The 27,638-nt window shown below is 47.2% G+C and overlaps 2 protein-coding genes across 4 annotated transcripts in view; both read right to left on the minus strand.

The window, feature by feature from the left end:
- The window catches only part of ASPHD2 (aspartate beta-hydroxylase domain containing 2), a 32,558-nt gene extending 30,535 nt beyond the window's left edge, over window positions 1-2,023 (minus strand). The window contains exon 1 of the mRNA XM_044930007.2: window positions 1,836-2,023. The gene's annotated coding sequence lies outside the window, so the exon portion shown is untranslated. The remainder of the gene's footprint in view (window positions 1-1,835) is intronic.
- An 11,006-nt stretch (window positions 2,024-13,029) lies between these two features.
- Window positions 13,030-27,638, minus strand: part of SEZ6L (seizure related 6 homolog like) — a 203,645-nt gene continuing 189,036 nt past the window's right edge. The window contains exons 13-17 of one of the 3 annotated variants that reach the window (XM_044930009.2): window positions 25,127-25,321; window positions 21,236-21,268; window positions 18,250-18,358; window positions 18,033-18,135; window positions 13,030-16,318 (exon numbers count right to left, since the gene is read on the minus strand). In XM_044930009.2, the coding sequence (XP_044785944.1) occupies window positions 16,289-16,318; window positions 18,033-18,135; window positions 18,250-18,358; window positions 21,236-21,268; window positions 25,127-25,321 (470 nt within the window). In that variant the 3' untranslated portion in view covers window positions 13,030-16,288. Of the gene's footprint in view, window positions 16,319-18,032; window positions 18,136-18,249; window positions 18,365-21,235; window positions 21,269-25,126; window positions 25,322-27,638 lie in introns of all 3 variants that reach the window. The other 2 variants (XM_006055589.4, XM_044930008.2) reach the window with 2 other exon arrangements.

The raw sequence follows: 27,638 nt of genomic DNA on the forward strand, positions 1-27,638 counted from the left end.
ACCCAGCCCAGCATTTCTCATGATGTACTCTCCATATAAGTTAAATAAGCAGGGTGACAATATACAGCCTTGACGTACTCCTTTCCCTATTTGGAACCAGTCTATTGTTCCATGTCCAGTTTTAACTGTTGCTTCCTGACCTGCATACAAATTTCTTAAGAGGCAGGTCAGGTGGTCTGGTATTCCCATCTCTTGAAGAAATTTCCACAATTTATTGTGATCCACACAAAGGCTTTGGCATAGTCAATAAAGCAAAAGTAGATGTTTTTCTGGAACTCTCTTGCTTTTTCCATGATCCAGCAGATGTTGGCCATTTGATCTCTGGTTCTTCTGCCTTTTCTAAATCCAGCTTGAACATCTGGAAGTTCACGGTTCACATACTGTTGAAGCCTGGCTTGGAGAATTTTGAGCATTACTTTACTAGTGTGTGAGATGAGTGCAATTGTGTGGTTGTTTGAGCACTCTTTGGCATTGCCTTTCTTTGGGATTAGAATGAAAACTGACCTTTTCCCGTCCTGTGGCCACTGCTGAGTTTTCCAAATTTGCTGGCATACTGAGTGCAGCACTTTCACAGCATCATCTTTCAGGATTTGAAATAGCTCAACTGGAATTCCATCACCTCCACTAGCTCTGTTTGTAGTGATGCTTCCTAAGGCCCACTTGACTTCATATTCCAGGATGTCTGGCTCTAGGTGAGTGATCCAACCATTGTGATTATCTTGGTCGTGACGATCTTTTTTGTACAGTTCTTCTGTGTATTCTTGCCACCTCTTCTAATATGTTCTGCTTCTGTTAGGTCCATACCATTTCTGTCCTTTATTGAGCCCATCTTTGCATGAAATGTTCCCTTGGTATCGCTAACTTTCTTGAAGAGATCTCTAGTCTTTCCCATTCTGTTGTTTTCCTCTATTTCTTTGCATTGATCGCTGAGGAAGGCTTTCTTACCTCTCCTTGCTATTCTTTGGAACTCTGCGTTCAAATGAGTATATCTTTCTTTTTCCCCTTTGCCTTTCACTTCTCTTCCAGTCACAGCTATTTGTAGGTAGCTACAAATACACAACTTTGTATTTGTGTAGGTAGTTACTTCCTTTTTAAGGTGAACAGTATTCTATTGTATAGATGCACCCAATTTTGTTTATCCATTTGTCTACTAACAGATATCTGTCTACTAACAGACATTCCACTTCTTAAACTGAGTGAACTCTGGGAGATGGTGATGGGCAGGGAGGCCTGGCGTGCTGCGATTCATGGGGTAGCAAAGAGTCAGACACGACTGAGCGACTGAACTGGACTGAAACTATTATAAATAGTACTGCTATGAACATCTACATACAAGTACTGGTTTGAGTCCCTGGTTTCAGTTCATTTGGGTCTATATCACCTAGAATTGCAATTGCCTTGTCTTCTGATAATTCAGTGTTTACCTTCTGGAAGACCTGCCCAACTATTGCCACACGGTTATACCCGAGTTTCAACTTCTCCACAATCTCGCCAACACTTACTATTTTCTGTTTAAAATTATGTCTATCCTAGAGGGTGTGAAGTAACTCAGTAAGTTTTCCATGTGCTCTTTCCCAAACACACGGAAAAGTTAAAAAAAAAAAAACAAAAAACAAAAACAAAAACTAAAACACACCCCAGAACACCTGTGTTCCCTCCGCTTAGCTTCAACAATTTGGATTTGCCCGAGTAGTTTCTTGTGGTGTCTTTCAACCCGTTCGTCCACCCTAGGAATTTTCTGTAAACTAGGAATTGTGTCTAAAAGCCTGACAGGTTCAGGTGAAACATCTCAACATTTTAAATAGTAATAGCAGATGAGAGTACTGAGTACTTACTAGGCTTCCATTGTTCCACAGACATATTCTTACGGAATCTCAAAACGAAACAGCCGTTGTCTCTTTCTGCTTGGAATCCACCGTCTCTCTTCTGACCACAACACTTTGACTTTCTTCTTGGAAACCACCATTCCTTTGCTGGTCCTCCTGCTTAAGGGATGCAGACCCCCAGCCCTTAACAGCAAAGAAGCACCTGATTAAGGCCTAACAACAAGAGCCACAGTGATTGGCCAGCCAGAGGCATGTGATCTTCTTGGGCCAATGAGACACACTTGACTAAGGTGTAACAAAAGTCTCAGTGATTGGCTAGCTAGAGGCACGTGATCTGCTTGAGGCAGTGAGAGCCAGCTTTTGAACTACTCCAGTTAATAGAGTAGAAGGCCTTTAATTGTAGTACTTTACTGTTCTTTTATGTAGAGAAAGTACTGCCAAGTAGTTATGAAAGGGCATCGTTTGTCAGATATACCCTGAGTTCAGAAATGTGCACATGTGAAAACAAAGACTTCCCTTTGTTTTGTGGCAGATTTGGTAAGAATCCACGTGCCAATGCAACGAACAGGGGGTCAATCCCTGATCTGGGAAGATTCCGCGTGCAGAGGGGCAACTAAACCCCTGGGGCTCAACTACTGAGCCTGCGAGCTGCAACTACTTGAAGCCTGCATGCCTAGAGTCTGTGCTCAGCAGTAAGAGAAGCCACCGCAATGAGAAGCTGGTGCATCGAAACACAGAGTAGACCCCATTTGCCCCAAACAGAGAAAAGCCTGTACAAAAGGAACGAAGACCCAGCACAGCCAAAAATAAAAATAAAAGAATTTTTTAACTGTGGAAAGTTAAAATGTCTCAGATTGCTGGCCATCTCAGCCTCCCTAGAGAAGAGCTGTCTGAAGAGTGGGGTGGTGTTTTCTGGGGAGAATTGTTTATTTCGCCACGTCCTCTTTCCTCGTCTCTAGTGACTGGGAGTGGAGAAAGAAATGGCAACCCACTCCAGTGTTCTTTCCCGGAGAATCCCAGGGACGGCGGAGCCTGGTGGGCTGCCGTCTATGGGGTCGCACAGAGTCGGACACGACTGAAGCGACTTAGCAGCAGCAGCAGCAGCAGCAGTGACTGGATGACATGAACTGGGAGGATGCTGGCTGCAGTTCTGGATGCTCAGAGAACCCATCCAGTCTCCCCCAACACGTGCAGAAAATGCCCTGTACTCACTTACTCATCTTCCCTAATGACCAGGGTCTCTTGGGGCCCCAAATTTTCAGAGACTCGGACTCCATTTTGATGGTGGCAGGGTTGGGGAGGGGGCGGAGGCAGCATTAGAAGCAGCTTCACAGTTCCCAAAGGCCGTCTGTGATGGACAAGACATTCCCATGGGGACTACGGGTGGTGGTTCAGGGCACTGGGAAGGAGGTCCCAGGAGCCACGATACCCTCAGAGATCTCCAGGCACTAGAGAAGTCAGAAATCAGAATGTTTGAAGGGTGACCACTCAGCTGTGTGATACTGGGCAAGTTACCCAGCCTCTCTGAGCCTCAGCTTCCTTATCTATACTGGTTTGCCACTTACAGGGTTGCTGAGAGGCTTGATCACGAATCCAGGCAGACTGTGGGTGCTTACCACTTGTTAGCTGTCACTCTGCCCAAGGTCATCCAGACCTTAGGGCTCAGCCAGCCTTGAACCCAGGGAGGTCTGGCTCTCCTGGTGTGTTCTTAACACCTCCCCAGGATCCTTTCGAAGTCTACTTCTCCTCCCCCTTCTCCCCCGGACTCTTGTCACTACCTTAAACTCACAGCTAAATTGTAACAAAAGAAGGTTTTGTGGCAAATGGCTCAGCAAGATTTAGAAGCAACTTCTGGGAACATCTGCGGCACATGTTGATGAACTCCAGAGGACAAAACTGGGATCAACTCAGCTCACCGCGGAGATTTACGGTGGGGGTGGGAGGGGGAGGGGCGGGGGGCCTGGGTGTGGGGTAACACCCACCCACCGGGACCTCCAGGGCCCTCCCAGACCCTCCAGTTGCGTGTCTTTCAAAATCAGGAAGCTTAGGATTGAGGTTTTTGTCCATGCTCTTTGTGCTGGACTCTCAGAGGTCAAAAGATATTTTAACGGAGGTGGACACAGGAGAAATCCAGCGATGGATGTGCGAGGCAGGTTTCCAGGCAGCAGGAGAAATGTGCAGTGCCTGACAATCGGCCCGTGGGAGAGGGAGCTGGTGCGGGGGTGATGTGGTGGATGGGGGCGGGGGCGGGGTACAGGCAGATATCAAGAGAGAAACGGGGACAGGCGGAGAAACAGAGAGAGACAAAGGGAAACAGAGACACAGAGAAACAGAGAAGAGACAGAAACACACAGAGAAGGGCAGAGAGAGAAGCAGAGACGGAGAGACAAAGAGAGACAGAATCAGAAGGAGAGAGGACAGAAAGAAGGAGAGGAGAGGATATTTATTAACTTCAAGAGAAAGACAAGAGAGAGCCAAGAAAAAAGAGGAGGAAAAAAAGGGAAGGGGGAACTTGAGGCGAGAAAGAGAGAAAGATTAAAGAGAAAAAGGACATAGAGGAGAGAAAAGCTGAGGGGAGGGGAGAAAGGAGGTGGGAGGGATCTGATTTGCCAGAGAGGCCATTTCCCATATCTGTCTCCTGTGTTTTCCCTCCAGAAGGAGGGCTAAATTAGCAATAATCTCAGGCTTGTGGAAGCTCTGTACTCCAGTCTAGTATCGAGACTGTGTTAGAGGTTTAGGGACCCGCTTTTTAGCCCACCATTTTCTGCCCCAAGGTAGACCCCTCTCCCAAGCGCTCAGTGCTCTATCACAGGGCATGACTTTGGGAGGACCCTGTGAGACATCTGTAGCTGGAACCGGGCAAAATGATTTGCAAAATGAAAACACAGACCCCTTGTTCGAAAATTAAGACTTTCAAGACATTGGCAGCTGAGCAGTAAACCAAGCAGGGGGTTCTTCCAAGTACAGGATACCTACCACCCCCATTTAGGTACTGCAAGAGAGTGGGAGAGGAAAGAGCCCAGGGCCTCGGGGAATAGCAAGAGGCACTTGCTGTGGGCTTCTCTGTTGATTTCATTCATTCAGGAAACAGATATTTAAGACTGCTAGCCTGCGGCTACAGTCTTAACTATGGCAATAAACATCTTCATTTCTCAACTCTTTTCACATGCTAAGCACTTGCATTATTTCATTTCATTCTCGTTCATAAAAAGCCAACACGGCTGTTATTACTTCCAGCCCCATTTTATGAATGAGGAAACTGAGGCCACTGGTTGAAGTCCCAGGGCTATTAAGTGGTAAAGCCACACTCTTCACTGTCAAGGCCAGTCTGTCTCCTCTTCCAAACAGGACAGGAGACGTAAAGTGAGCCTCAGGAAAAAGGAGCGTCTGCTTCAGGATTTCTGGTGAACTGGGAGACTAGACCTACAGAAAGGGGAGTAGATTTTGAACAGGGGTAGGCGTTTTCACATAAACATAGGCGTTTTCACACCCTGGGGAATGGGCAGGATTGACAGGAAGCAACAAATCATGCCCCGCACCCCACCCCAAGCACAGCCCGTAGCACAGGAATGAGCAGAGTTCATAAATTCAGCCTTTGATGTGCAGTGAAACCATCAGGTGCAAGGAGTTGCAGTTTCGTAAGTCTGGTTTGTTTTTTGAAGTTGCTAACACACCATATCAGGTTCCCTTGCTGAGGGCAGCATTTGATAGATATCCTCCAGAATGGGGTTCTAAGCCTGGGGGTAGGAGTGGGCTCCGGTTCTCCTGTGTTTGGGTGTAGCTTTTCTGGTGGGTATTCTCCCCAAGCAGATCTGGAGTCAAGACCTTTTGGTCCTTCCCTCCCCCTCCCCACCCAGCCCCCAGCCATGTCCTCAATGTGTCTTTTGTCTTTGGGAAAAACTTTAGCTAAAGAATAAGATTAATCCAAGGAATGAGAAAAATGCAAAAGCAAATTAAAAGCAGTCAGACAAGACAAAACAGTAATTGTTTAGTCATTAAGCACAGTCAAAGACCCTCATTTCCTCCTCAAGGGCTATAGATAATATTCTGAGCCATATCCTGTGAGCTGTACACGAAACTGAAACCCACACCTGGCAGAAGAAGTTAACCACGTGATGACCGGACTGTAGCCAGGACATAAGCTGCCCCAATTCCAAGACTTGGCCTCAAGGAAATAGGAACAAACCAATCAATCCTAGAAGTGAAGATTAACTGTACTTAAAACAGTCAAGATGATGCGGGTCAGACCACCATGTGACCAATTTCGAGAAGGCTGTCAGAGCTGATAGTGCTGTTTCTGCATGTAACCCCCTCCCCCAGCCTATAAAAATTCGTGCCCACTGATTGTCAGTGGAGGGCAGTCTGCCTCTGGACAGGCATCCACCCTCCCCACTAGATGCCAGCATGCAAAATAAAGCAAACTTGCCTTTCCACCAACCTGGTCCCTTCAATGGCTTTTGAGCTGTGAGCAGCCGGACCCTGACTTTCAGTTGCCAAAAATGACACTAAAAGGGAATGTTTGGGAGGTGATTCCAGGAAGCATCTGAAGGACAATAGGCAAGTAACCTTCAGAGGGGAAGGAAGACCATAGTGTGTTCTGAGCACTGGGCCACCTGATGCAAAGAGCCAACTCATTGTAAAAGACCCTGGTGCTGGGAAACAGTTAGGGCAAGAGGAGAAAAAGGCAGCAGAGGATGAGATGGTTAGATAACATCACTGACTCCAGGGACATGAGTTTGAGCAAACTCCAGGAGATAGTGAAGGACAGGGAAGCCTGGCGTGGTGCAGTTCATGGGGTCACAATGAGTCAGATGCAACTTAGCCATTGAACAACAACTGAGCTCTGGGAACTCTGGGGGCAGCATAGAACATACCTCAGTTATTCCTCCCAAGGGAAGTGAGAACTATGCTATTAATCCCTTAACTCGATCCCTCATTGGCTGAGAGCTGCTCCCAGGTGTATCTCTCTAGCACATCCAGATGCCCTGTAAGCCACATAGAGCATGTGATTCTTACCTGTGGGTCTTGACATTCAGTATATGAGTTATTAATAAATATAAAATACTACAAATTTTCATATATATATATATATGAAATGTGAATATGTGAATATGACTGCCTGAGTATGTTTGGGGGGAGAGGCAGGAACACAAGATCTATTTTCTCAACTACTTGACATAAAAATAATGTTCCATTTAGTTCTATATCTTTTAGTTTCAAGGGACAGAACCCAACTCAAGTTGGCTTCATCCCAAAGAGAAGGTTTGATTCAGATGATTCCAAAGGCCAGAAGAAGTGGGGCTGACTTTCAGTTCAATTGGATCCCAGAGACTCAACCACCTCACCAGGAATCGTGTCTTTTTCCCACTTCTGGGCCTTGTTTTTCTTGTTCTTCTTTTCATTGCCAGCCAAGCTTGTCCCACGTGGAAGAAAGATGGCTGCCAGCAGGTCTGGGCATCCCTCTTGCAGCCTGGCAACTCCCCGTGGAGATTGAGCCTGTTTCCCATTGGCCCACTTTGGGTCATGTGATCACCTCTGAGCTAATCCTGGAATCTCTGATTGGCCAGGCTGTGATCAGCTCCAAGAGTCAGGCTGTAGGGTGGCTCCACCCAATCACGTGGACTGAGATCCTCTCTCTCCCAGTGGCTCCCCAAAGTAAAATGGTGGAGCTCTTAGGAAGAGAAGGGAGCCTGTGTTTCCATTACAACCAGCATGTGGGGTGCTTTCCGCAAAAGGAACTTCCCTTTTGGAAAATGCTGGGATATAGACCAAAATGTACTAGCATTTTCTTAAGAGATAAACAGTTGGTTACCCATGATTTGGGGATAAAATTGTGGTTCTTGCCTCATAATCTGATGAAATCATTTTGATTATATAAACCTCCCAGAGGAACCTCCAGTAGAAAATAGTTTAAAGTCAGGAAGGAGGGACTGTGGGGGAGGGAAACTGAGGCAGATTGAGTACATCTCCATTGTAGAGAAGAGGTTCAGATGGAAGAGTCTCCTTCCAGGAGGGATCCCACGGTACCGCGGGTTAGAGTCTGACTGATAAGAAAAAAAGACTCTGGAACTGCTGGCAGAGTCTTTCAGATAAATAAGCACAGCGGTTCCCTACTGATTGTCCTTCACATTCTTCTTAGCTTGTGGCACGACATTCTGCTGCAATAAACAACCTTGTAAAAAATCCTCCACCCCTGGTGCCTTGTATTTCTGTGGGATAAGTGGAATAAATTATGATTTCGCACACCATAGGCTATAACTCAGCTTTAGAAAGAATGAGCTGGAGCTTTGTGTAATGACCTGGCGAGATGCTCAGGATAGATATGTCCTCTCGCTATCAAGGGGGATTTTTAAAAAGCAAGGTGCAGAATTTTTTCTCTTTTTTGAGGAAAATGAAATCTCTCTTTTGTCTTTTTAGGAGCGAGGGGAATGAATGGTGTGGAAGGAAACCCATTGCACAGTGAATATTACTGTTTTAAGGATGTGGGACTAGACTTGAGAAGGTTATTAGCTCACTTGCTAGTCTGGTGGGTTGTGTGAATTGTTTTAATCTGCCTGGGCTATTTTTGTACACATATATTTCACATGCAAGCAAAAATGTAAAGATGGAAATAAATATGTGGCATTTATGAATGACCTCAAAGTAACAAACTCTACCCTTTCTGCTGACCCCTGCTTCTGAAACAGTTGAGGAAGGAAGTCCAGGTTGGGGGTTGGGGAAATGAACAGGCATATCTTGCTTTTGCAGAAGAGGGTGGTAGGGTTGGCAGATAAAATATCCAGTTAAATATGAATTTCACATAAAGGATGAATACATTTTAGTATAACTATATCCCTAACTGCACTTTCCCACTGGCTCAACTTGGGTCATGTGACCATCTCGGGACTAATCAAGGAAACTCTGATTGCTCAGAGGGTGCTCAGGTGCTCACAGACTCAGAACTTACTTACACTACAGATTTACATATTTAAAAAATCTGATTTTCAAATTTAACTGGTGTCCTAGAGTTTTATTTTCTAAATTCGGTGACTCGATGTGAAAGGAAGGAAGATGTCTGGTAGGGGGTGGGGGTGGTGAGCAGCGGGGCCCCAGTTCTATGAGCGGGAGAGCGCGTTGAAGTTTGGGGAGGGAGAGAGATGAGGACAGGTGCCCAGGAACATGAGACTCTTGGGGACAGAACTGGAGACAGAGGATTTAAAATAAGTTTCCTTGGCAAATATGCCTCCCCCTCAGTTTCCTTGAGGGACCGTCAATAGAATTCGATTCTCACCAGGCTTCCCTGGTGGCTCAGATGGTAAAGAATCCACCTGCAATGAGAAGACCTGGGTTCAATCCCTGGGTTGGGAAGATCCGCTGGAGAAGAAAATGGCTACCCACTCCAGTATTCTTGCCTGGAGAATCCCACGGACAGAAGAGCCTGGCAGGCTAGTCCCTGGCGTCACAAAGAGTCGGACGCGACTGAGTGACTAATACTTTGTGAACTTAGAGTGGTTGAGGGTGAATGAGCCCTGGGTCCAAGGTGAGCCCATTTTTTAACCATAACACCTTTGGCCCGGGTCTGTTTCATGGGCAAGGAGGAAGAACCAGGGACGTTTGTTTCTCTTTCTCTGTCAAGAGTCAAGGGCAGTGCACTCATCCTTCAAATTGAAAACCATTGTATCAGAAACAATGCATCTCATCCGATGACTTTGTCCACAGGGAATGACCCACAGGCAGTGACGCGTGCCTGTGCTTTAGGATTAGGCAGACCTTCAACTAAAGCCAGGCGGAGGTTGCCACCTGGTGGAGGAAAGCTACCCAGACCCTTGCAACCAGTCATACTTTGGTTGATATTCTTCACAAATATTTAAGAATGCCTGTATGTGTCAGGCAACAATGTTGCCAACAGTAGTATTAATAGCATTGTCTTAAAATGGGAATTTCTGGGGCTTTCTGGTGGTTGAGTGGTTAAGACTCTGCACTCCCAATGCAGGGGGCCACGGGTTCGACCCCTGGTTGGGGAACTAAGACCCCACCTGCCATAGAGTGTGGCCAAAAATAATAATAATAATAAATAAAGGACTTTTATTGTGTGTTTTTTTTAAGTTGTACATTAAAAAATAAATAAAATGGGTATTTCTTAGTTGAATGTAAATAAAAACTTAGAAATGTGAGGAAATAAAAAATAGGTCTTTAAAACTTGTAAGCCATGAAATTCATATTAAAATTTCTTTTTCTGTCCTGTGCCATCTTTTAGGTCAGAAGGTTAGTAAATCTCGGACAGACTCATAACAAGGAGCGAGAAAGATGGGGAGAAGAGGGACAACAACGGAGGGAGGTGAGAGACTTGGAATAGGAAGTTGGTGGGGGCACAGGAGCTGAAACGTTGATAGAACTTTCCAGAAAGTGGCATTCATACCTTATCTTTGCTTTTAGGTTCTGCTTGGGTGAAATATTTTCTCTGTTTATACAGTTTCTGAACATACAGAACCATCACCTGTGTTCACGGAGCTGGTTTCCTGCATTATTATTCTTGGGACAGGTAGGTGGATGTTGGCGCCATCAGAGGCCCAGAGTTTTCTATCCACTTAGTATCTGTCCATTCTTAGTGTCTTGCCTTTGTCCTCATGCTGGAGTCTTTCATTGCACGATGGACACTCAAGTCCTGAAGCATCATGACTGGGTTCAGAAAGGAGGAAACAGGGAGCAGGGGTGTTGGTGCTCTATTAGCTGAGTCTGTCCCCTCTTCCCAGGAAGGCGAAGACTTTCGTAGACAACCCTCCCTCCCCAGCAACACACACACACACAGCCAACTTCAGCTAATGCTCATTGACTGGAAGGAGTTAGAGGATCAACCCTAACACCAAAGGAGGCTGGGGAAATGGGTAACAGGATTGTCATAATTGAAACCAACCGTGACCTGTTGTTGGAAGATGGGCTCATGGCTGCTGTTGTTGCTGAGCAAAACTGAAGGTCTGTTAGCAGAGAGCAGAGAAACAGACATTGGATAGGGTGACTTTCAGTGTCTGCCCCAACATTCTATCACTTTTAAGACAGTAACGTTTCCTCCCACACACAGGGATGTAGAAGCCCCATACCAGGGAGCTTCACAATGATGTAGAAAGACATCTCCTCCCTATTGGGGTCCCTCACCCCAATATGCTGCTTATCATTGATTGAGTCAAGATTCAGACTCAGAGCTCTAGCTCCTAACCACTGCTGAGTCCAGCCAAACACCTCCTGGGACAAAGCCAAGTGAGGCTGACACTGCATTCAGGGCGTCCACGGGATAAAAGCCTGCTTGGGTTCTGGGTGCCCCAGGAGGGAGCAGCACTGCTCAGGTTGGCCTGCAGGCATTCTTACCCTGAACATGGACCAGGAGCCGGACCTCCTGCGTCCCTTCCCTCATGGACAAGCTGTGTGGACTTGGGCGAGTGACTTGGCCTCTCTGAGCCTCAGGCGCCACATCTGTAATGACAATAATTTTACTAAGAGTAGAGCCCAGATGAGAGATTAAAGGGCATCAAATAACCAGCAAACCCCAAAGACAGAGGGCTTCCCTGGTGGTTCAGTGGTAAAGAATCTGCCTATCAATGCAGGAGATGCAGGTTCGATTCCTGGGTGGGGAAGATCTCCTGCAGAAGGAAGTGGCAACCCACTCCAGTGTTCTTGCCTGGGAAATCCCATGGACAGAGGAGTCTGTCGGGCTATGGCCCATGGGATCACAAAAGAGTCGGACAGGACTGAGCGACTAAACAACAACAAATTTAAAATGTAGGAAAAAAGGAAACGGCACGCAGTCAACAAATGCTAGTGACTATGACTATAATGGTTATTGTTGCTGTACTATCCCGGGAGAGGTCTCACTGGTCACTGCCTTAGGGTTGTCTTGCTTCTGGCCCAAGGCAGCCCGTCCTGCTCAGTTTGTCTGAAGCGCATTTACTGGTGCGGGTGGGTTCCAGTCTCAGGGAGAGTTCTTGTCTCCCCACTACTGTTCTAAACCTGCAGGCAGTCGGGCCTGGGAAACAGACTCTCGGTTTCCGAAAGTATCCTAGGCACACTACCTTGTCTTCTTTATCTAGTCTGTCCTTCCTCCGCGTCTCGGTTCCAGGACTGATTGAGTGACAGGCCTATGGGTGAGTCAGCCCCATCCTGGTCCCGCCAGCGGCCCCGCCCCCTAGGAAGGTTCTCCCCAGAGGGCCTATCAGAAGCTCCGCCCCTTCGTTTCATCGCGGAAGATGATTGGACAGCTGCGATGAAGGAGCACGCCCCCACCACCACAGGGATGCTGCCGCACGCGCCTCCCCAGCCCTTTCTCCATTTGTTCTGAGTTGTCCCTGAGATCTAGAGCGACCTTGGAGACCCTGTTCCCCTAATCCTTGAGAATTACTTAAGCTTTGGATTCGATTTCCCACGTGGCCGCCGGAAAGAACATTAAACAGAGTCCAGTCCTGTCTCCCTGCTTGGGGTCTGTCCCCTCGCACCCTCTCCCCCCTTCTCCCACCAAGCAACCCCCTCGCTCCACCTTCCAGCCACACTGGCTTTGTCCTTCAAAGAGGACAAACTCCCATCAGCCTCCCTCTGCCCCGAGGATTCCCCAGCAGCCCGGTATGGCTCTATTCCTCTAAAATCACCTCCTTGATCGCTCACCCCCAATCCCCCTCCGCACCTGTCATTCTTGGCACGAATTGTGGCTTGCAGTCATCTATCAGGATTTCTCTACTTTCTTCTGGGTACCACCTGGAGCATCGCTTTGTCAAATGGAGACAGGCTAGTGATGGTTAATTGTATGTGTCAACTTGACTGGGCTAAGGGGTGCTCAGCTAAGGCTAAGGGGTGAGTCTGTAAGGGTGTCTCCCCTAGAGATTAGCGTTTGAATTGGGAAACTGAGTTACGAAGATCACCCCCACCTAGGCAGGTGGGCATCTTCCAATCCACAGAGAACAAAAGTTGGAGGATGGAGAATTTGCTGGGCTTGAGGTAGAACATCTCTGTTCTCCTTCTCTTGGACATGGATGCTATTGGTGTGTCCTGGATGGTGGTGTGTCTGATGACAGCCGTGGACACACTGTTCTGCACTTTCCCAGAACCATTCCCGAGCTGGCAGTCCTGCCTTGGCATCAAAGTGTCAGTATGTGTCACCCCAATCAAATCCCCAGAAGCAGGAAACAGTTCCCTTGGTGCCATCCTGGAGTGTTTATAACAAAACCCCTGTAGCTTTGACTCTTTTTCGTTTGTTTTATTAGCATCAATATATACAAAGTGGAAAATGACTTCATTATTTTAGCTTAGAAATTTTGTTTTGCGTTTAATTTGGGCAAAAAAATGGAAATGAAAACTCCCCAGGAGAAAGCCTACCTACCTTTGGGGGCTCTAAACAACCCAATAAAACCTGACCTCAAATGACCCAGTGACCTCAAAAAGCATAGGAAAGTCAGACCCTTTGGGTCGACCCTAAAGAAAAAGTCATTTTTACCCAAGGCTCACACTCAGCCTCAATCTACCCATGTGTTTGCCAAGTCCCGTCCACGTATACAACCATTTGGGTCACGCAGCCACTTTGTTTCTTGCTGGGCTGTTTGGCAGTTTCCAAAGCCATCAGCCTGAGGTTCTGCAGGCTCTCCAAGGAGCTGGCTTCAAAAGATCATTTTTAAAAGCATGTCTGTGGAACTAAGTAAGGATGGCCATCAAGTAGCAACCTGAATACTTATGTTGGCTAAATAATTCTACCCTCTACCCCTGAAAAAAGCAGAAGGATGAGTTCCAAGCTGAAGAGGATTGAGTGTGTGCCTTTTAAAGCACAAGGTGGTAGCTGGCAGATACAGCTTATACAAATTAGCATGTAATACACACCATCACATGCATTCTTTGAAGCTCGAAATCTCTGTAAACGTATTTCCCCGATGTTTTACAAAGGGTAGCTTGTAGGATGGTTCAGTCCGTTCTCGAGTTTCTCAGGATTGTAGCCTATTCAAAAATATTTAATCCCAGCAGATTTTAACATTGATCTTAGAAAAACAGACATGACAGGAGCTGAAGTGAGATGCCTGGTAAATTTTTGGCACGATTATCATGATTTGTTTCACCTTTACATATTACAAAGACACATTCAGATATTTGAGAAAGAAAAATAGACACCAACCTGTCCTTCAATCACACTATACCTTGTCAAGCTTGCACGATCCAACTTTCGGCTTAAACAAACTTTTAAAACATGGTTACAGGAGCTGTACTACTAAGACAGAACTGATACATTGGAATCCTGTAAAAAAAAAAAACAACAAAACTCCACCTCTCTACTCCTTCCAACAGCCAGTAAGAAAGGCTAGGCCATGGCTTGGCCAGTTTTAGGGAACGGGGTTAGAATGAAGATTTTATTTTTTGTCAGTCTGTACGAAAGGCAAATGTTTAGTGTTCACGTAACCATAGTCTGTTCTAATATTAAATGTCATTAATAGACTTCTTCATTCTGGATGACCCAGGGTTAGGGCTAAATCAGCCACAAATAGATATCAAAGCAACGACTGGATTCTGCCTTTTTTTTTTTTTTTTTTTAAGGATTTGCATTATTTGCATTGCTGCTGTTTCTCCAGATATGACGTTGCTCACTAACGGTCTGGAACATTTCTCCTCTGGTTCTTTCATAGAACGGGGTGGACTCTGGGCGGCTGGAAGGCAGCGTTTTATGGCCTCTTGCTGTGCATCACGAGTGCACACTGGAAGGAGCAAGCATGCAGGATCCTTTTCTGGCAGAAGGAAAATAGAGTGGGCCTCAGACCCCCCGAGACTGAGGTCCACGGTCCTGCTGGGAGGAGGGTGTATGTGTCTGTGTGTCTGCAAAGCCAACTGCTCTATTCTGTTCCAGAGGCTTTCTAAGCAAGCGTCCAAGACGTGGACTCCAGGCCATTGCCCCAAAGGCAGGGCAGCCTGAAAAGCCTTTTCGTGTTTGAAAACCGGCTGATTTAAAACAATTCTAGAGAGCATGAGAAGGTGCCAAAGAGGACCCCCAAGCCACCAGGGTGGTGCACCTCTCTGAGCCATCAGCCATCACTTGCGAGATGAACTAGCCTCACGTGGGCTGTTACTTCCGAGCATCCTTACCCCTTGCCTTCTCTTTACACCTATATTTAGAAAAAAAAATCTTCCAGATAATCACACACTCACCAGTCCTATTGGGGTGGGGCAAAGGACCCTGATAAAATACCAGGATGCTCACAGGATTAATGAGCTGCTGAGAAGCCCTTTCTAGGCTGAAACTTCTCCTTCCCTCCTCATTGGAGTGCAAATAGTATGATGGGATGCCATGGAGGTTTTAAATCCCCATTCCTATTTCTAAGCACCTCCATGGTCAAGCATTCACACCACCATTCAACATCTGGCTAGAGCTTCAGAGAACAGAAAAGCAGTTTCTTCCTATGGGACCCTCCCTCCAAAATACTTAAATGTAAGGGTCTTCTGAAGGTGTCACCTTGCTTGAATCTCCACTATTTTAAGGGCTCTGGCATTCCAGCATCCTGGGAGGGCATCAGAGCTCATCTCTGGATTCCTCCTATGCAACCCTACACCCTTTTAACTATACAGGCAACATTCCTCATGCCTCCAAAGCACGCGGATCAATCATCACAGCTTAAGGGTGGCCTTGCTGAACATAGTGATCAATTCTGGCCCTGGGGGCATAAATTACCTGCTCTTTCATCATTGGAAGAGTGTCACGGAAAAGAACATTTTATCCACTCCATTCCCTTACCCAGCGATCCCCCTCATCCAGTTCTTCACTGGAATTCAAATCGCTCATCTTCTTTGAAAACTTTCCTTTGTCATCTGTCACCTTTATAGAAAGAAAACATTTTCTTAGTTTGCCAGCAGCCAGGGAGGCTGGGGTGGTGAAAGAGAATGTTCATGTCACAACTTTGCTGCCCTCAGAGGGGCCAGGGGGGAAGAGGTTGGGGCGAGTCCTTTGAGAAGCCCAGGAAATCGGAAGGAAGGATGCAGACTGATTTTGGAGCAGAGCTGTTTAAGTCTCCGTGCCAAATTCCAACCCCAGTTAATCCAACAAGAAATACCCCTTTCCAACCTAACCTTAGATTTGTACGAAAACACCATGGGCATGGATCCTGAAGATGCATGCAATCTGATGCAGCCGTAGTTGCTTATGGGAGATACAGCCTGTTGCGTTCTGTTTTTTTCCCCTCTTCCCTCAGCTGCTGCGTTTGCCGTTTTACAGGTCCGCCACCCGCCTTCACGACTGAGGCCGTGCCACGAATTTGGCTGCAGCTGCTATACATCCGACCACACACCTAAACTCGATTTTAAATATAATAAATACAGCGAATAAAACAGTAAGTCTCCAGTAAAGAGTCTAAAGAAAAGCCAGCCGACACTCCGGGGTTTCCATCAAATGCCACATGGTCTCTGGATGGGTCTCTCGAGGAGGTTGTAGCTGCGTTCGTATTTGTATGTTCCCGTCCCACGTGGAACTCTCTCTAGATGGAAACTTCGTACTCTCTGGTTTCCTGTGAGAGAGAGGAGCACAGATCTGGTGACCCCTTGTGTGGCAGAGGGACTCCTGGCATGGTTCTGGACCTCCACTCCTCCCTGTACCCAGCACTGGACAAAGGACTTTGCAGTGCTCTTGGCTCTGGCCTTGACCTGCTTTTGCCAGTGGGTTATGGTAAAGTGGGGCTTGAAGAGTGTATGTGTGTTTCTGCCTGTGTCTGCCCTTCTGCCATCAACATAAGCGGAGCATGCCTTGATGGCCTCTGGCACCATCAAGATGCTGATGAGAAGATGAGAGTTCTGGACAGCAGAGTTGGGTCATTGGCCAACAAGCCAGTCCCAGATGTGTACGTGAGGGCTGCTGAACCAGGACTGCTGCCCAGCTGAAACTAGCCAAAAACATTGTCCCATGGATCAATGAGCAAATTAACGCTTTTTGGTTTGAGCGACTGACTTTAGGGGCTGTTTGTTACTCAGCATTATCATAGTTCTAGGTGACTGATACACAAAAATCTAATACACATAATGATACACATGAGTCTTAATAAGGTCTACTTTCCAAAGTACTATTTTTCATCAGCTTGACCTTCTTTGAGGATTCAGAAACAAGCTACATATGTGTAAAATAACATATGACTTTGTCTTACCAGTGGCAAATCTAAAATGACCACAACATGTAGGCAGCAATCAGTTCCATTTCTCCAATATTCACTGAGTGTGTGTGATACACTCCAGGCTCCCAGGGCAGAGAAGGGAGATACAGGAAGTCAGAGACTTGGACCTGGAAGGGGTTGCTGTCATATGCTTTAATGGAAGTCTGTATTTCCCAGTGGGTCAACACAGATAAGCAATTCTGTCTGTGTTTCACGGTAGATGAGACTGTGGTGGGAAGACTCCAAGGTGGTCCTCATGATCCCCACCCTTCTGGTTTTCACATGCTTGTATGATCCCTTCCCCTTAACTGTGGACACAACCTACTACTTGCTTCTAAGCAACAGAGTACAGAAAAGGTGTTAGGATGTCACGTCTGTATTTTATATTATATAGGACTGTGGCTTCCTCTTACAAGGGGACTCTCTCTCTCTCTGATTTTGAAAAACCAAGCTGCTATGTTGTGGGTCGTTCTACAAGAGGGACACATGGAAAAGAACTGAGGTTGACAGCCTACAAGAAACTGAGCCCCTCGGTCCAACAACCTGCAAGGAACTGGATGCCATCAGCATCCACGTGAGCTTGGATGTGATCCTTCCACAGTCAAGCCTCAGATGAGAATGTAGCCCCGACTGACACCTTAACTGCGGCCTGTGAGTCCTGGAGGAGAGGACCTGCATAAGCTGTTCCTGGACTCCTTACCTACGCAATCTATGAAGTAATAAATGGGTGCCTTTTCAGGTTCCTAAATTTGCAGTAATATTGTCACACACCAATCAATAACCAGCGCAGGAGCTCAGAGTAAGTGGGAGTGCGAAAAGGTTAGCAGGGACAAGGAACAAGTCAAGTTTATGCCCCCCAAATACTGGGAGACAATTGTACACCATCACACAGTGAATCTGAAGGGCTGTGATGCTGCAGAATCACGAGTAGTCTTCTGGGGTCTGGGGGGGATCAGCCACTGGCCATGCCTTTCTGTCAGCGGCATCGTGAGCAAGAGGAAATTAAGCCTCTTGTTTTGATGTCCATGAGTTCAGAGCAAAGAGGGAGATCCCGGGGAGAGAAGGGAGACCGACTCACCCCCGTCTCATAGATGGGGTTGTCGAACTCGGTCTCCACGGTGATCTGGCTGTAGGGGTGGGAATACATCAGAGGCAGGCGGAGGTTGGAGTAGTAGCGGCACCTGGAGAGAGGCGGTCAAGGGGACAGAAGTGACTTCTCCTGGACAAGGAGACCTCAGCTTGCTGGTTGTTGAGGGGGTTGAGAGCCCCAATCCCTACCCAGAGCCCCGCTGTACCTGGTGATGTAAATGTAGGCTCCTCCCAGCAGTAAGGAGATGATGAGGACGGGGATGAAGATAGCCAGAGCCATGTTTCCTCCTTCCAGAGATGTCTCTGCTGCCGCTTCTGCTACTGAACACACAACCGGTGAGGGTACCCGGCGCCCAGAGCGGGGCCCCGCCCTCCCAGCCCTGCACCTACTCCAGGAGCTAATGCCGGAGTGGGTGAAAGCCTTCCTCCCTGGAGAGCTGTCTCCAGAAGGGAGAAGAGGCGGAGACTGGAGGAAACGGGGCTGGTCCTTTGCAACAGAGCCCAGACTCAACCCTGGATGGGTGGTCATAGACACCACCGAGAATTACACGCTTTTAACTCGGCTCAGTTGGTAAAGAATCCGCCTGGAATACAGGAGACCCCTTTTCGATTCCTGGGTCAGGAAGATCCCGTGGAGAAGGGATAGGCTATCCACTCCAGTATTCTTGGGCTTCCCTTGTGGCTCAGCTGGTAAAGAATCTGCCTGCAATGTGGGAGACCTGGGTTTGGTCCTTGGGTTGGGAAGATCCCCTGGAGAAGGGAAAGGCCATCCACTCCAGTATTCTGGCCTGGAGAGTTCCATGGACTATACAGTCCATGGGGTTGCAGAGTCCGACACGACTCAGCGACTTTCACTTTCAATTCGTTTCTTCTAGGGAGGGGTGAGGTGATTAAAAGTTACAATCTGGTTAAAACCGAATCCAAGGGAAGACTTGGAGAAAACTCGCAACGCGCTAACTGGAAAGGAAGATCTGCTCGACTTCAAGAGAAGACAGGGTTGTGCCTAGAATGGCAGGTCCCCCCCAGACCTGCTTAATCAGACTCACCAGCAGAGGGCGCTGGGCAGCCGGGTCAGTGCGCGGTACCCACACGCCCCATGACACCCCAACTGTGCCAACTCGGGTTTGATTCTCAGAGGCCGCGGCTGCACACTCCCAGGTAACCCTCTCGGCCTCACCTGGAGCCCCCCCACTATCTCCCAGTAATCTGCAGAAATCACAGGAACTATCAGAACTGACGGAGGACGAGATGGCTGGATGGCATCATCGACTCCACCGACAGGAGTCTGAGCAAACTTTGGGAGACAGTGAAGGAAGGGGACCCTGGTGTGCTGCAGTCCATGGGGTCGCGAAGAGTTGGACACGACTGAGCGACTGAACAACAACAAAATGATAATTCAGTGTGGAGGTGAAGGGGGGATGGGAGTGTTTTCCCAGCAAAGCCCCACATCCCTTTTGGACATTTGACCTCTGTTTTTCTCTGCCATTCTCTGTGGCCACGTCTAACAGAGCTCGGCTGCATGCCAATCTATAATCCATTAACTGCCACTGTTTGGGCCTGAAAAATCAATTTTAATACCTATGATAAATGCGTGAGCACAGAACATCACAATGGCATCATGCCCTCTGAACATCATGCCCCCAGGCGTTTGAGACGTTCTCACGGTTCACTGGTTCTTGGAAGATAGCAAAGGAAGGGCCTGAGTTGAGCATAAATGCCCTCTTTTTCCAGCGGACTGGCTAATACAGGCTCTGTTCCTGTACACACTTGAGCCCCAGTTTCATCTGCTCAGATTAAAATGTCATCTGTTGCAAGAGAGTGCAACTCATGACATGTAATTCCTACCGCCCCAGATTCTAAGTGAACTGCGTCAGAAAGACAAGCGGCTCCAAAAATAATTTCGAAATCATCCAGTTGGTTAAACTTAAAAGATAGTTAGTTTGTTTTGGCTGTGCTGGGTCTTCGCTGCTGCACAGGCTTTTCTCTAGTTGCGGCGAGTGGGTTTCTCATTGCTGTGGCTTCTCCCGTTGTGGAGCACGGGCTTAGGGAGCACTGTCTTCAGTAGTCCTGGTGCACAGGCTTGGTTGCTCTGTAGCACGTGGGATCTTCCTGGATCAGGAATTGAACCTGTGTCTCCTGCACTGGCAGGTGGATTCTTTACTACGGAGCCACCAGGGAAGCCCTAAAACTTTTTCTTTTTTTTTTTTTTTTTTTAACAAAATATCATTATTATTTTCTGACTTGAGTGGTTTTGGACCAAACCAGATAAAGGTTATACAGAACAGAACATTTTATGTATGAGAGGGGTTGAAAAGGGAAAAGAAGACAAAATCCTGTATCACTTTTAACATCTGTTCCCCATTAATAAGTCTCGCTTGGTAATTTCTAACAAAAGAATAGAAAACAGGGACTTTCCTGGCAGTCCTGTGGTTAAGAATCTGCCTGCCAGAGCAGGGGCCAGGGTTCGATCTTGGGTTTGGGAAGATCCCACGTGCCGTGGGGCAACAAAACCCGTGTGCTACAACTCTAAGACTGAGCCTGCACGCCCTAGAGCCTGTGCCCCGCACCAAGAGAAGCTACCACGGTGAGAAGCCTGTGCCCGCAACCAGAGAGCAGCCTCCGCACACGGCAACTAGAGAAAGCCCGCGTGCAGCAACAGACTCAGCACAGCCAAAAATCAGAAACATACACACAAAAAAACAAGGGGCGGGGGTGGGTTGGGTTGGGGGTGGGGGGGCCCAGGTATAGCTGTATTTGGGGGAAGCAAAAGATGGAGGGAAAACCAGGTCGCAGAGCATCCCCCAGGGAAGAGGTTTCCCTCCTGAAACCAGGAGTCTGCTCAGCATGAAAGGTGAGGCATTCCTGGATTTAGTTCCTCAAATAGCACCACATGGTTGAAAAGTTTGACAAGAGGAGTGTGTCTTTCTCAGGCATGTGGACCCCCAGATGTTTTCCGCTTGGCATCATGAACAGAACTGGCGTCTGATCTCTTTCGGGTCATGGTTAGGACCATAAATTGCAAATGCAATTTTTTTTTCTTTACAATATCATTTGTTTTCAAATTAGCTTCAGCAATGTGAAGGCAGAATTTTTGCTTTTTTTTTTAAGCACCTGGATAAGGATTTCCAAGGGCCTTCCCTTGCTTTCTGCTCTTAGCTTGGTTAATGAGGTGTTTTTCTTCGTGGGACTCACCTTCTAAGGCGTGTTCAAAGCTGTCTTGATTAACTGCAAGAGAAAAATTGGAGCACTGGTTGGTGTCGGGTGAATTCACTCTGCTTGTATGAAACGAAGGTGCCCCCACCCGCCCCACCGGTGCTCCCCTGCCCCCCGATTAAATGCATAAGTCCATGCCCTGCTTTGCTGAAGTTAGTGCTGCATTTGTCTGTTTGTTTGAAATCTTGGGCTTCTGGAATTAGTGGGAATGCCTGGCCTCATTCCCTCCCTATGTTCCTTAGAGAAGATGAGACATACGAAAGGAACAGGGCAGAAATCACTGAAGACTCACCACGTGTCAGATACCGGGCGTCAAGACCTTTGTATATATTTGCGCTTAACATGACAATCCCGTTAGGTGCTTACTATTATCATCTCCATCTAACAGATGAGCAAACAGAGGTTCAGAGAAGGGAAGTGATTTCTCTGACACCACACAGCTTCTAAGCGATGGAGGCAAGATTTGATCCTGCTTGGCTTCCTGGGGCCTCTGCCCTTAACTACATAGTTTTGATCTCTTCAGTGTTTTTCAAACTTTGAAACTTTTCAGTTTTCAAAGGCTGATGGATGGTGAGGGGCGAGACGGAAATCTCCAGTCCTCAGCCCAGCCAGAGGAGACACTGTTCTCCTGCTTGGAAATATGCATTTATGTGAACCTTTCTAATTTCACTGTTATTTTGTATTGATTTGGAATATAAGGTTTATATTCCATATTTTCATTCATTTATTGCCTTAGACTGGAACTCTCTGGACTTTGTTTATTCACTGTGCAACTTCTTTGGAGGTTGAGGATGCTGGAGGCTGGCATCTTCACGCTTTGGCATCTAAGTCATCATGATAACTGAGCACAAAAATATACCCACACAGGGACTTCCCTGGTGGTCCAGTGGTTAAAACTTCACCTTCCAATGTAGGGGTTGCAGGTTCGATCCCTGGCTGGAGAGCTAAGATTCCGCATGCCCCGTGGCCAAAAAGTGAAAACATAAAACAGAAACAAGATTGTAACAAATTCAATAGAGACTTTAAAAATGGTCCACATCAAAAAACTCTTTAAAAAATATACCCACACAGGTGGGGTTCAAGGATGCAAACCCCCAGAGTGAAGGGCCTTGATGAAAAGATTGTATGATAAGGTAATGAGAAGCGGTAACCCCCAAAAGGCTCAGCGAGCCTCACGTCCTACCTAATACCAAGGCTTCCTAATTAGAGCTTTGATCAAAGTGACTCTGACTTCCATCATTACCAAGTGATGATAACAAAACCAGCTGAAAAAATAGTGTACTAACTCATTCACTGACTCCAGCCATCTCTGGAGCCAGGGCTTTAGGAAAATGGAAAGATTAAGGCAGATGTTTTCCACCCAAGACATGAATAGGGCCTTGACTGCATGTCATGGGGAGGGGGCACGTAAGCTTCCATGAAACCTTAGAAATGGAAGGAGATGTGGAGCCAAGCGTGATCAGTGGCCTTGTTGGGGGTGGGGGGAACACATGCCAAAAAGCAGCTTCTTGGGCTCTTTCCTGGACCTGCCAGTGTGGCGTCTTTGGGGGTGCATGTCTGAAACTCCAGGATTCTGAAGCTGCTGACCCAGCCACTGACTCTCCCTTAGAAGCCCTGACTTCAGTTCAGTCCAGTTGAGTCGCTCAGTTGTGTCCCACTCTTCGCGACCCCATGGACTGCAGCACGCCATCCATGCTGTCCATCACCAGCTCCCAGAGTTTACTCAAACTCATCTCCATTGAGTTGGTGATGCCATCCAACCATCTCATCCTCTATCGTGCCCTTCTCCTCCCGCCTTCAGTCTTTCCCAGCATCAGGGTCTTTTCAGATGAGTCAGTTCTTCACATCAGGTGGCCAAAGTATTAAAGCTTCAGCTTCAGCATCAGTCCTTCCAACGAACACTCAGGATTGATCTCCCTTAGAAGCCCTGACCTGGGCTTACCCAGTTATCTCACACAAAGGGAAACCAAGGTCGGAGGTGGGGAGGAGCGGGGCTTCCCCAAGGCCATACAGGTGGTCCAGGGCAGAGCCAGGCTGGAGCCTGGGGTCCCTCAGTCCCAGGGGGTGGCTTTATATTGGTGCTCAGTCATTTCTCCAACTCCAGACCATAAGCGATGAACCTCACTTATTTGGGGAAGAGGAAGTGATTTATTACTTCCTTACAGAGCTGGTGGGGTAGGTCTCGAGAGTGGCAATGGAGCAGAGAGACAAAGGCAATTATCTCCCAAGGCAGTGTCTTTCCTGGTGGGCAGTCTGTCACAACTGAGGGGCCAGGACCAATTCAAACCTGGCGGGGTTTCAAAGGCAAGGAATTCACCATTAGCAGAGGTGGGTGCAAATCCTAGGCTTATCTTGTTACCAGCTGTGTGGTTTAGGGAAAGTCACTCAACCTCTCTGAGCCTCTCTGTCCCCATTTGTGCAATGGCTCGCCGATCTCAGAATAGAGTCATGTGGCCTCCATGAGGTGATTCGGGGAAAATCTTTTTTATATGGGTAAAATTCACATAAAATTAACCATTTGAATTCTGTGTCCAATTCAGGGGCACTGATTACATTCAGTGCTGTACAACCATCACCTCTATTTAGTTCTAACACCTTTTCCTCATCTCAAACAGAAATTCAGTATCAATTAAGCAGTTACCTCTCCCTCCCCCCCAGTCCCTGGGATGTAACTAATACCAGTCCCATCTCTGTGGATTGACTTATTCTGGGTATTTCCCTCCTACTGAGTCTACACTACGTGACCTTCTGTGTGTCTAGTTCTTTCACTGAGAATAACCTCTTGAAGGTTCATCCACACTGTAGCACAGATTCGTATTTCATTCCTTCTTATGACTGAACAGTGTTCCCTTATATGAATATGCCACATTCTGCTTATCCACTCATCAGCAGATGGACACTTAGGGTGTTTTCATCTTTTGTGAATAACGCTGCTCTGGTCGTTTGTACCAGTGTTGGTCCGAATACCTGTTTTCACTTACTCTGTGCCCATACCAAGAAGTGGAAATTCTGGCCGGGAAAGTATTTTTAAGCCCTAATGCTGAACTTCATGAACAGGCATTTGGGGATCTGCTGAAGTTATGGGTTCCCAAGGAGAAATGTAGAGAAACTGTATGTCTCTCTTCCCCTGGGGAGAGAATTCAGAGAATTTCTGCCTGATTCTAAAAAACGGTATTAATATCTTAAAAGGTTAAATCCACTTGCCTACAGCATTGAATGTATTCAGGATACGATTAAGAACATCACACCTCAAAGATGCGAATAAGTGGACCCAAATCTCACTAGGTACGTCATAACTTAATTTCAATGATTAGAAAGAGTTCACTGATTCTAAAATACATTTCCCTCTTTTGCCCATCTCGGAGATGGGGGTGTTTAACAACCACACGGGAGTTACAATCAGTGCCACCAGGTGGCGCTCACGATGCCTGTGCCTGTGCAGCCTTCAGTCCAGGACCCGTAGCCTTAGGAGATGGGGGTGAGCATCTCGGGAGAACACCCCAGAGATGACAGGGGAATACCCATCACCCTCGGGAAACAGGTGGTTGTGAGAAGGGGCTGCGGGCGGCAGGAAATGTTTAAGCCATGCTGTCCAAGCAGGAGTCACAAACAGGCAGCCTTGCCTTTATGATAAAAATCGAAGCTCATTTAGGAAGTAGAAACAAAAATGCTAAGCACGGAGAAGGCACGGTGTCATGGTTTAATTGGTAGCCATTTCCTGTCTCAGCGGTGCAGAAAATAACGGTGGCGTCTTAGTTGTAGCGAAAGTAGCTCGGCTTTTTAAAGCAAATTTAGAGTCACTGCAAGTCAGTCCCGGCACCTCTGGATCCCTCGGTCCCCATGACCCTGGGAGGGGGCGGGGTTCTTTACCTTTGCAGACGGGCAGCGGCCCGTTCCAGTGGGATGGCTGTCCCAGGATGCAGCGAATGGTCACTTCGCCCATCAGCTCGAAGCCCTCGTAGCACATGAAGGTGAGGGACTCTCCAGGCAGGTAGAGTCGTTTGTAGAGGATTTGGTACCCGTTCTCCGGCAACCCTGGGTTGTCACAGGCCAGGGACTCCTCCGCTGAAGCGCAAGCCAAAAGGAGCTCTGATGAGATGACGCGAACCTTTGGGGCCTCCCGTTCTGAGCGCGTGTGATCTGAGGCCAGGCTCTGCAGCCTCCTTTCTTTGCAACCCCGCCTCGCACTGAACTGTCTCAAATTCACCTTTCCCTCTACCACCTCTGGGCCTGGGTTACATGTGGGCACAGCAGAATGTACTAAGCCGTGAAATCTGGGTTAAAAATCTGGGTTCTGCTACTGGCTAGCTGTGTGACCTCCAGCAGGGGCCACAACCTCTCTGAGCCTCAGCTTCCTCAATGGTAAAATAGTAGCAGTACCTATCTCACAGGGATTTGGAAGACTCGATAAGATAATGTGTACAAGTGCTTAGCATGCCCTTGAAATGTAGGTACTCAGTAAATGATGGACTCAGTAAATTATGAACTCTTCCCCCTGCTTCTCAACTTGCACCTCACCTGCTCAACCAGTCTGGGTAAGTCTTGTCTTTCAACACGCAGTCCTCATGTCTCCTCCTCCAGGAAGCCCTCCCTGATGCCCCCTACCCCTAACTGAGTCACTGGTCTCTTGAGTTCTTCCTCCACCACAACACTGCCTACGCTGTACTGTATTTAATAACAGTCTCTCTCACTTGAGATGAGCCTGTTAAGGCATGCTTGAACCCTGTTACAGCATACTTGAAGCTCAGGGCCTGGTATACAGTAGGAGCAGCATAAATGACCTCAAGAGATACAGTAGGAGCATCGTAAATGATGCCTACTAGCTTAAGAATTATTGGAGAGTTGAACTGCTGGTTTAACCCATTCCAGGGCCAGCGTGTGATATAGTTCCTTTTCAGCACCTGGATGGAATGGACACCCAGCGAAAATTGCTCTGCATACAAGACTACAAATCCTGAAACATTAAAACACGTTTATTATTTAAAAAATTAAACTGTGGTAAAATCTACAATATAACATGGACCATCTTAACCATTTTAAGTGTACAGTTGAGGAGTGTCAAATACATTCCTACTGTTGTGCAATGTGCAGAACTGTTCATCTTCCCAAATGGAAACTGTCCCCATCTAACACTGATGCCCCATCGCCGTTCCCAACCAGCCCTTGGCAACCACCATTCTACTTTCTGTCTCCATGACTTTGACTATTCTAGAACATTATGTAACTGGAACCACACAGTGTTTGCCTTTTTGTGACTGGCTTATTGCACTTAGCACGATGTCCTCAAGAGTCATCCGTGCCGTAGCATGTGTCAGAATCTTCTTTCTTTTTAAGGCTGAGTCATATTCCATGGAATATGATGCCTAAATGATGCTTACTCCTTGGAAGGAAAGTTGTGACCAACCTAGACAGCATATTAAAAAGCATAGACATTACTTTGCCAACAAAGGTCTGTCTAGTCAAGGCTATGGTTTTTCCAGTAGTCGTGTATGGATGTGAGAGTTGGAGTATAAAGAACGCTGAGCGCCAAAGAATTGATGTTTTTGAACTGTGGTGTTGGAGAAGACTCTTGAGAGTCCCTTGGACTGCAAGGAGATCCAACCAGTCCATCCTAAAGGGCATTAGTCTTGCATATTCATAGGAAGGACTGATGCTGAAGCTGAAACTCCAATACTTTGGCCACCTGATGTGAAGAACTGACTCATTGGAAAAGACCCTGATGCTGGGAAAGATTGAGGGCAGGCGGAGAAGGGGACGACAGAGGATGAGATGGTTGGATGGCATCACCAACTCAACGGACATGAGTTTGAGTACACTCTGGGAGTTGGTGATAGACAGGAGGGCCTGGTGTGCTGCAGTCCATGGGGTCGTAGAGTTGGACATGACTGAACGACTGAACTGAACTGAATATTCCATTGTATAAAGAGACCACATCTTGCTTCTTCATTCACCCATCAATGGACACTTGAATGGCTTCCCCTTTTGGCTACTTTGAGATAATGCTGTTACACAAACACGGGTGTGCAAACCCCTCTGTGAGACACTGCCTCAGTTCTGTGGGTATATACCCAGAAGTGGGATTTCTAGATCGTATAGCAATTCTAGGTTTAACTTTTTGAGGAACCTCCATTCCGTTTTCGACAGAAGCAGTACCCCTTTGCATTCGCACAGAGAACAAAGGTTTCAGTTTCTCCATGTCAAATCCTAAAACATTTCTTTCCTTCTGGATCTTGCTTTGCTGTACAAAGACCCAGGTCTTTACACATCACAGCTGCACCTGCCATCCGTGTTTCAGAGAAACTAGCTTCTATCAACAGCTTTCAGTGCTCACTTGATTAGTGAAACTTCTCGGAAGAGATGACATGCTGTCTCTTTTACCTGA

Source organism: Bubalus bubalis, chromosome 17 (assembly GCF_019923935.1).
Source record: "Bubalus bubalis isolate 160015118507 breed Murrah chromosome 17, NDDB_SH_1, whole genome shotgun sequence".
NCBI classification, from domain to species: Eukaryota; Metazoa; Chordata; class Mammalia; order Artiodactyla; family Bovidae; genus Bubalus; species Bubalus bubalis.